Here is a 10,473-nt window from a genome sequence, read left to right as displayed (position 1 = left end):
GTTTTGGAAGGGGCTGCCATCACTTTATTGTGGTCATGCCGATTACTATGGTCGTGATCAATGTACCATAACTGTGATTAAGTGCAGAATCTTCAAATCATCATAAATTTGTGTAATTTTTAACTCTTTCACTTAATTGAGCGGTTGTACTTCTACAATACAAAATTAATGTCCAAATGTGATTTCTACCAAGAAAATATATGAAAAATGGCACAAAAGATCATACAAAATACTATTCAAAAATGATTTATTACTCCTTCAAGTTGACAACATATTTATCACCTACATAGGTGATGTGCCTTTCTTCAAATAGTCCTTGTCCATCTTACCTACAAAATGCACACATAAGTAAGTACTGCAGTAGTGGCATAGGCAAACAAAATGACACATAAATAATGATTGAAGCAATTACAATGGTAACCATGGACTATTGTATGATGACTTTAGTTGGAATCTCTTTCTAATCTTAGGTAGAATGCTTCCTTCAAAGTTTGCAATACTTTATCTATTTTTCTTCCATCTCTCCATTAAGTACAACTTGATGTGCTCTAACATAAAAACTACATGCTTAGATTTGGCCTAAACTATAACACTGTTATCATATTAAAAAAGTGTAAGAAATATGACAAATCCATATAGTGTAACCAACATGCATTTTTTCACTAACTTACCTAGGTGAAATCCCTATCAAACACAAATATACATAATTATTAATAGATTTAATTTCCTTCATTATTCTCTCCCATGCATTAGGATATGTTTCCCTTGTTGCTTTCCAAATTAGATCCTTTAATTTCTTGCCTAGAAGCTATTTTTTAAAATTATTATACATGTGTCAGACACAAAATATATGCTCAGCTCTAGGCAACAACTCTACAAGTGTAGGCACCAAACTCTAAACAAAAATTACACCATTCACGAATATATATCATAAAAACATAAAAAAAATGTTGAGGATAGTGTTTGTTACCTTTTGTCTATCAATCATGAATGTATATGTATTATATTTTTGTGGACCACCCTAATCATTGATTAGCATTTGCAAAAACCATTTCCAATTGTCATATGATTCCTCCTCTGCCATAACATACGCAATTGACACCATCTGATTATTTGGGTCTACACCAACAATTGCTAGAATGAACCTTCCAACATTCTTTTCAGGAAGCAACCATCCAACCCAATGACAGGTCTTGACATAAGGAAACTTTCCTTACATGCTTGCAAACAAAACATATAATCTCTAGAAGGTTGAGGACAAATTACTATTTGGATTTTCCAATTGACTGTCAGTTCCTTATACTCCCTCAACTTGAACCTTTATTGTTGACCCTTTGTTAGCATAAGGTAATGCATTAGTATAGTCATAAATCCCGGTGAACTATTTTTGAATGAACCTTCCACCTCCATTTTTGCAGAAAGTCAAGCTTTTTGTGCCATAGCCCTTGATATATCAATATCGCATTTTTTCTGTGCCTTTTAACGAACCCTAATCTCCAAAATGATCCATTACTTGAATGAAGATTTTTCTCAAATAAAGACTCCCTTGGTTCTGAGAATGAGTTTTCCCATAGTTTTGACTCACAATTTCCCAAACTAGTGCAAACGACAACATTTTACAATTGCATATTAAAATAAAATAAAATATTATCATAATATTACAAGTCATCAATTAAACCAATTAAAAAATATCCAACAGTGGCCACATATGGTAGGTTTATCGACATACTTAACAGAGCAAACACTAAGGACCCAATTGAGTAAATTTTACAAACAAAGAGATTAAGAGACCCAATTGCATACTATAAAAACTAAAATACCCAATTGAACACATAAAATAAATTAAGTGACCAAATTGGATATTAAGCCTTAAATGATTTATAAGATAACCTTTTTGTAAGATTGTTTTCATTCATATTTTAATATTAACATTAGTTTTTTTAGAAACATAGATAGCCTCAATGGAAAATAATTTTGCTTAAGCTAAATATGATTATTATAGGCAATAAAATCTTCCCTTCATATATTTAATATAATTACATATGAAAAACTCTTAAAGGGATTGATTTAGTTTAGTTGATTGAGAAATATGCATAAGTTATTATAATCCTCCTTTATCAATTTTTGATTCTTATGAATAAATTTTAAAAAAAAGTTGAGAAATGTGGATGAGTTATTATAATAATCCTTTATCTATTTTTGATTCTTATAAATAAATTTTTTAAAAAAACTTGTATCAATTAATGCACACGTTGAGTGCTTACTGTCCTTTTTCTTATATTTGTATCTCTCACCTTTATAGATAATGTTATATAAATGGAAAAAAGCTAATCGTGCATCCCAAATTTAAGGCGTACGAGTGGAACAAGGAAATTTTTTTTTTGATAAACTGACAATTGATGTAACAAAGAATAAAAAACAGAAATGAAATAAAATATGAGATAGAAGCAATACTAGGTATATAATAATCCTATACAAGCTCCTTCAAAAAAATAAATAGTCTTATAAATGTTTAATTATCATGCATTTCTCATTTTAGTATCTTTCATTGCAAATAAAGTCATTATTATTTAGAGAAACACGTAATTCCTTTCAATTTATAGCAACTTCACCATGCATGGCAGTCATGCATTTGAAATATAAAGTATAAACCACAACACATGATCTCTATCTAGCATATATAGAATTAATTCTAAGTCACAAAGAGCATAAGAGAAAAAGCAGGAGCAAGAATCGGGCACTGCCCAAAATTACGTTAAATCACAAGTAACAGCCACGAAAATCTATCCTTTTTTATCCCTAGAAACTAACTACCTACTCAACTTTTTTCTCCTATATCCTCTTCTTTCCCCTCCTACACAAGGAAGGACAGCGATAAAATCAGCCCTAAAGGCTCTTCTCATTCTCTTTTACATTCCAAAGCCAAAAAAAAAAAAAAAAAACTCACTACCCTACCCTACCCTTTTGAAATGAACTTCAAACCCTGGCTCTCTTTCCTCCTCTTGGCCCTGGCCTTGGCCATGGTGGCTGAGGCTTCTAGTGTTCATCATGAATATGGCTTTCATGGTGCTGCTGTGGTCCATGATCTCATTGGAGATGACAATGAGATGTTGCTTGATTCAGAGACCAATCGTCGAACGCTCGCTGGCCGGCAACAGTACATTAGCTATGGTGCCCTAAATGCCAACAATGTGCCATGTGGTAACCGTGGAAGATCCTACTACAATTGCCAGCAGAGGGGTCGTGCCAACCCTTACAATCGTGGTTGCACGCAAATCACACATTGTGCTAGAGACACCAGCTAGATGAACAAGTGATGAAGCTGGAAAGGGAGATATATGATATATAATTATGTTATATAATAAGTATTAATTGTGGCTGGCTTTTGTTCTATGGATTAAGATTCTAGAATAACTTATGTGAGTTCTTGTCACACTTACCTATATAGGCTTCCCATTGAACAAATTTTATTTTAATTTGTTGGGGAGGTTATTTAATTAATTGTTTGTTTGTTTAATTTTTGAGTGTGTTGATGCTAATGTGATATGCGGACCGAATTGGTCCCTCTCTCTATATATTCTTGTTATGTAGTCTATGTATAATTCTTTTCCTCTTGTTCCAAATATAGATGGAGCTTATAGATAAACATCTAATAAATTAGAGAGATACGTAGCTAAAGCTTGTCGCATTATATTCTTACTTTTATAAACGCATACTAGTAATTTGTATTTGTCAATACGGAAGACAAATTAATAATTAATGTCTGCTAGCTGATGTTAAGTTTTCATTGTTTCTGTAGACAATACCACATAATCATGTTCTCACATATATAATTAACCATTTCGTTTCAATAATTTGAGTTATGCATATAATCATATTCTTCTTTTCTTGTTTTCAATTTGATATCCCTTTCTCGCCTCCAATATTATCCAAAAAAAAGTACATTATATTTTTTGAAGACTTCCTTCTAAAAGCACTTGAAAATAATTATTCGCATGCACATTCATCCCTCATTATATAATAACCTATAATCTTTTTTAATTTTTGTATCAACATGAGATTAGTACTGAGTATTTATTAGTTTTGTTGATAATTATTTTTCATCAGAAAATCTGATTGACCTTTAATGAGATCTTTTCTTTTAATTATTATTTTTTTTATCCATAAAATTCGGACTAAAATCTTGCTTAAAAAAATCAAATAAGTATCACTCAGACTAATAACTAGTTAATTATTCCCCTTAATTAAAACATTTTATAATAGTCCTAATTAATACAATTTAACTAGTGCTATAAGGTGTATAAACTACATTTAATTAGTTCATATTCATCAACGATATAATTGATTGGAATTTTTTTCACATAATACTTTTAATAATCAATCATGATAGAGAAGAAAAAAAAATTTAAAGAATATTGAATAGATATATTAATTAACTAATATATAATATAAATAGAGAATCACATATTTTTAGTGAAAAAATTTGACCTTTCAAAGAGACACATTCTTAATAAAAAGTTACATAGTATGGTCTTTGGTTTGAAGTCAGATATCACACTCCTTATTGAGAGTCACAATTCATAACCGAATGAAAAGTCACAACCTTTCATTTTCAAAATCTCTCATGAAAGAAACCTGTCATTAATCCAAAAGATTATCAACATGGCATGACTTATGCATCTGGTTTAGAAACAGATCATCCTCTCCAATACAAGCACGGGCCAGAATAAAAATTCCTAGTCTATACCATTGGTAGCTGCAGCCCCGTGATCCCTATAATTTACATATAGTAGTGACCTGAACTACAAAAGAAAAACAAAACAAAAAGTAGCCAGCAAGAGAAAAAATTCAAACAAGACTAAATCACGAAAATGTAGCCAGAAATAACTAGTTAGTAGAAGCTTGTATTTGAATTTCAAAATTTATCAACACCTGCCATAATTGGTATATAAAAAGAGTCAGCACATGCAGTCTTCAATATTCTTGAAATAATCCGCCTGGTTAGCATAATTAAGCACTCTATCAAAAGCCTGCGTTGTCCTACCTAAGTTCCAAGCATCTTGCTATTCATTGAGATTTCACGTGCCGCAGAACAACATTATAGGGTTCATGTTCCTCTCCGAAATCCTTCCTTGACGAATTAATGTCATCATCACACCGTAACTTTCTAGCTTTTGCTTCTGAATCAATCTTACACAAACCTGATATACAACATTATAGTAATTGACAATTCCTTATGGCAATTTGGACACGTAGTTTTTCCACAAAGTAACCAAGAATTAATTCAAGACGAATGAAATTCATGGACACATGCACACTCCAAATGGTTGGATTAAATCTCCATTCTCAAATTCATCCATGCAAATAGAACAATTCCAAATCAAAAGAATACGAGCTTGTGTTCTTTGATATTCTTTCCACTCATTATCAAGTATACGAGCAACACAATTCCAAATCAAAAGAATATTCCCAAAAGACAACACAAAGGTATGAAAATTTCAGTTGACAAAACAAAACCCCCATCAGAGGTAGAACAAAAATCGACACAATCGCTAAGAACAATAGCAGCGGCGAGGCCCCTTTACGAAAAATGAGAATTAGAATAGATCGAGTATGTATCTGAGTTGAGAATATAATTAGAATAGAGTATGGATCTGAGTTGGGAATAAGAAGAAAAAATCAAGGAACAGAGGAGTGAGGAAACTCGTTCTGTTTAGACTGTGAGTTTAGGTTAATTTAGATTTGTAAAATGATTACAGTTAGAAATCCTCCCGATAAAGTGATTATTTATGTCCCTATTTATCGCTTAACCTTTCTATAACTGTAAGTAATATTAATTATGTTTATCTATCAAATTATCTATATTTATTTCATTATCCATCTACTAATAAAGCAGTTTGATAGTGGATGGGAGTATAATTAAATCCTGTAGATCATTTCTAACGTGAGTTCCTTATGAAACTTTTAAAATTAAAAGCAACTCCAATATAGATGTTTATATTGATTTTTAAAGTTAAGTAATTTGAGGATACTATTGAAACAAATGAGTTCATGTAGAGTTCTAATAAAATTTAGCTACGACAAGTAGGTTGATTAATTAACCATTAAAGAAAACAATTTTCTCAATTATATGGAAATTCTTCTGCGAGTGAAGAGATAAAATAGGATTCACCAAAAATAAGTTAAGAATTAGAGTGTAATTTAATTAGAGATAAAATAGGATTAACCATTATAGATAACATGGCATTGTATCTTTAATTAAGATTTCAAATTTGAATCTTATAGATAAAAAGATAATTGAGAAGAAAAATCCACTAAATATGATTAGTTAGATTTCTGGATGAAGATTATTTATTGAAAAAGTCAATGAATATCTCATGATAAAAAAATATTATGTCAACAATTAAAAAACAACCAAAATCAAAGTTAAAAATCTATGTTAATTTCTTGTATAGGTATCAAGTTTAGTTGTTAAATAAGGCGTATGAGTTGTGACAAACTCTTCAGAATATTTGCCTTTAGTTGTTAAGAATAAAAAAATGTATTGGAGATATTCCTAGAAAGAAAACTTAAATAAAATTCTTAAATCTCACGTGATTTGAGCACATGCACCAAAATAAATTAAATAACTAATACTATAACATAGGAATAAATTCACTCTTAATTAGCCATTCTTAATATTATTTCTCTTTTTTTTTTTTGCACGAGCATTTCACACACTCTACAATTATCCAAAATAATTCCTCTCAAACATCAATCATTTTAACTATTTTTTTTATTTTTTTATACTAGATCTTCTTAATTGTCCATCCCTTTTAATTTGCTCTCTTTTTAAATTGAATTTCAATTGTTTTTTAAGAGTTTAATTGACATGACAATCCATGTAAATATTTTTACTTTTATCAACTAATTAGAATTCATCTTTAAAGTATTTTTAAGTAATTGTTATAAAAATTTAATAAACTAACCCTACTACAAAAATCACCTTCAACGACATTAATTCAAAAACGGTTTTTTGAAAACTATTTTCATCATAAACACGATGATATTTTTATAAATAATTGAAACTATTCAACAACGGTTTCATAAAACTCGTCTTTAAAAATAAGAGTTCAAAGAAGGTTTTCGAAAAATCGTCTTTAAAATTCCTTTCCATTTGGCTTTCATTTCCTTTTGCTTGTGCTCTCTGAGTCTCTCACGCAGCATTCTCTCTCTCACACTCTGACCCAACTCCACCACAAGTCAAAGAAGTTGCCGATCTGGCCAAAGAAGTTATTAATAATTGTTAATTATAAGTATATTTTGGAATTAAATTATATAAGAATTTATAATTTTTCTCTTCTAATTCTTTCTTTTTGAGCAAATAATTATTAAATTAACATCATTTAAGTTTTTGTGGAGAAAATATTAAAAGTGATGAATTTATGATATTTAGTGAGTAAAATAAAGCTCCCAAAAATAGGATAATTAAAAAAAGTATGACTAATTAAGAAAAGTAGGATAATTAAAGAAAACAAGACTACCTAAATAAAACATGCTAATTCAAGAAAATAAAGGCAGGCTTAGCGCGAGAAGTTCGCTTAGTACTAAGCTAATCTACACCTATAAAAGAAGAAGAGAAAAGAAAAAAAAAACACACAGAAATTTCAAGAGAATACAATTCCTTATAGAAGATAAAGGCTAAAAAAAGGAGAAGCAAACAAACATTAGGAGTTATTCTTTCTCTCAATTCCCTTTCTTATCTTTTTTCCTTTACTAAATATTATCTTCTTGCAAGTGTAAAACCTTCATGACAATAAGAGGCTAAATTCCCTTTGTTGGAAACTTGGAAGTCAACTACTTTTGATGTAATTTCTCTTTTTATCTATTTAAAAATATTAGATTTGCATTATCCTTTCTTCCGTTTAATATAATTACTTGTGACTTGATCATCCATTTGCATTGTAAGTTTTAGGGGTAGCATTAGAAAAAGTTATATTTTTCTAAAAGAACTAGAAATGGGTATCTAAATAAAGTCCATCACTAGGGATAGATTGATATTTGTTTAGTCTGTCTTACATCTTTATTCTTAATGCAATTTACTATCTTTTAGCTCTGCAAATAGATTTGAGAGAGAAAATAGATAGATTAGATTCTTTCAGGAACCAAATTAGAGTATACTAATATATACATATATAAATTGGAATAATTATAAATAAAGAAAAATTATTAATATTACATTAAAGAATGACTCTGATAAACTAAGTTTTCAATATTTCCATCTTCTGAATTTAACTTCTATAATAATTGGTTTTTCTTCTCTTTTCTGTCTTTAATTAATTAATTTAAATTCTCCTTTTGTTTGATTTAATTTTCTGTCAATTTAAATTATTATTTTTCTCATCATTCTTTTGAATAAATTTTCTTTTACAAATAAAATTCACGTGAATTTGACACTTAACTCTTATTTTAACTTTAATACTTGATAAATTAATACACTTGACAAGCTATCATCAGCTAGATCCGACATCCAATGTCATAGATAATTCATTGTCCCCTCTCACCTCCTCAACCATGGGTATTGTGAACGTCACCGTCGCTACTCATTGACGATTCAGATTCACAAAGCAAAAAGTCTATCATAAATAGATTGACAGTTTTCATAAATTGGTCGTCTTTGCAATCGACAGTCTCTTTCCTTTCTTTTCTTTTTGTGTTTAGGGATTCAGTCTGGTTCCTCTGTGCTTCTTATTATTGTGCAGGCGTTACTCGTGTTTTCTTTTAATCCGATTTCGTTACCAAATCCGAATAGCGCTGCGTGGAAATTCCTCAAGCTTGAAATCTTTGTCGCCGTTATGTATTGGTATCTTTCTTAATTCTATAATACTATATTTGTGTGATTTAAAATGAAATCAATAAATCATATGCAAAACCTTTAAATCCCTTTTCATACTAAATTAGTGATCCGTTTTCTAGTTCCTTTTTTTTTATAGGCAAGCTATATTATAGTTTGAAACCTGAACGGATCCAGTTGGAAGAAATATGTTGTCATATATAATAGTTGGAGCAAGTAGAATCTTCAAGAAAAGTGAAAAGAAACTACATCAATTGTTATAAAATACTGTAGTTTTCTTGGCAAAGATAAGTAAGATCTCTCTTTTTGAACATATCTTACTTATCTATTTGTGTGAATACAATTCTTCTACATGTTTTCATATTTTACTTTAGTAATGTGCTTTCATGGCCAGGGTGTTTTAAAATTTTCCTTGTCTATTTGTGTGAATATAATTCTTCTGCATCCCTATGGCAAAATTATAATCTCTATGTATCTTAAACGACTTATTTCAGGGCTTGCTATGGTGTTTTAGAATTTGTGATGGAAAGTGGGGCCAAAGGATGCGAGGTTTGTTTTATGGACTCCTAATATTGTATTGCTTTATGTAATGGTTTGGTTAATTCAAGGATGGATACATGATTTCTTCTGGACAACCAGTCAAGGATCATTGACTCAGCAGTGAGACACGTGCTACTAAGACAGGTTTGATTTATTTTTTCTTCTTTTTCTTCATAGCCACATCATGCAAGGGTAAATGGAAAGGAGGATGATAAAGAAACGATTTTGGGGATTGTGTGAGTAAGAATACAAAAAGGAATGGCCACTTTTTAACTACTGATGATAGCCTCGTAGGACGACAGTGTGAAACAGAAAGCAAACGTTCATCTTGTGATTCTTCTGCAATGCTAAGTCCCGCATTTCTTTTTAGTTCAGTGAATTCATTGAGTGAAGTGATAAAAAGCTTCACATATTGTACCAGTATATCTTATTTTAAAAAATTATGATATTTTTCTTCACCTGTTGCTTCTTCACCTATTTTTTGTAAAGACGGAATAATGATGTTTAATTCTGGTATTAATATATTTTTATAACATTTCTCCTTAAATTGCTTTGAAATATATACGACATTATGGATATATTTGTCATTTTTAAATATTTATGGTTGTGTAATATGCTTGCAGGTTTGAGAACACATTAAAAAAAATATATACATAATATATTTTTAAAATTTGTCTTTAGAAAATATACTTTTTTAAGATAGTTTTTAGAAAAATTATATTTATGATTTCACGTTTTTTGAATAAAAATAACACTTAATTTCTTTAGAATAATCAAGGTAGAAATTGACATTTTAAGACAATTTAAAAATTGTCATGAAAAATATCCACTTTTTACAATGATTATTTCAAAAATGATTAAAAATCATCATAAAAAATGTTAAATAATTAACTTTAAAAGGCTTTTTTAATAGTGTAATCATATTTGATAATTTTAGATGTTAGTGTAAATAAAATCTTTACAATGCAACTAATTTAATTTATTTTTTAAAAGAATTGTTAATAGTTTAAATAAATTTATATAATAATTTAAATTATTTATTATAATCCAAAATATGATTTATACCAAAAAAATTTATTTATTATAAATTTTAATTATAA

The 10,473-nt window shown here is 29.4% G+C and overlaps 1 protein-coding gene and 1 long non-coding RNA gene across 2 annotated transcripts; both read left to right on the top strand.

Moving 5' to 3' along the window:
• The first annotated feature begins 2,816 nt into the window (after positions 1 to 2,816).
• LOC114417742 (protein RALF-like 19) lies at positions 2,817 to 3,571 on the top strand. The gene has a single exon (XM_028382815.1). The coding sequence runs from the start codon at positions 2,970 to 2,972 to the stop codon at positions 3,303 to 3,305; it is 336 nt and encodes a 111-aa protein (XP_028238616.1). The 5' UTR covers positions 2,817 to 2,969; the 3' UTR covers positions 3,306 to 3,571.
• Positions 3,572 to 8,501: 4,930 nt separating this feature from the next.
• LOC114417792 lies at positions 8,502 to 9,831 on the top strand. The gene is made up of 2 exons (XR_003667922.1): positions 8,502 to 8,842; positions 9,328 to 9,831. It is a non-coding gene; the product is annotated as an uncharacterized LOC114417792 (long non-coding RNA).
• The last annotated feature ends 642 nt before the right edge of the window (positions 9,832 to 10,473 follow it).

Source organism: Glycine soja, chromosome 7 (genome assembly GCF_004193775.1).
Source record: "Glycine soja cultivar W05 chromosome 7, ASM419377v2, whole genome shotgun sequence".
Taxonomy (NCBI): domain Eukaryota; kingdom Viridiplantae; phylum Streptophyta; class Magnoliopsida; order Fabales; family Fabaceae; genus Glycine; species Glycine soja.
The sequence above is the reverse complement of the archived record's forward strand: the minus strand, read 5'-3'. Positions and strand labels throughout refer to the sequence as shown.

Coding starts and splice junctions, on each gene's coding strand:
- LOC114417742 (XM_028382815.1), top strand. CDS start 2,970: ATGAACTTCAAACCCTGGCTCTCTTTCCTCCTCTTGGCCCTGGCCTTG.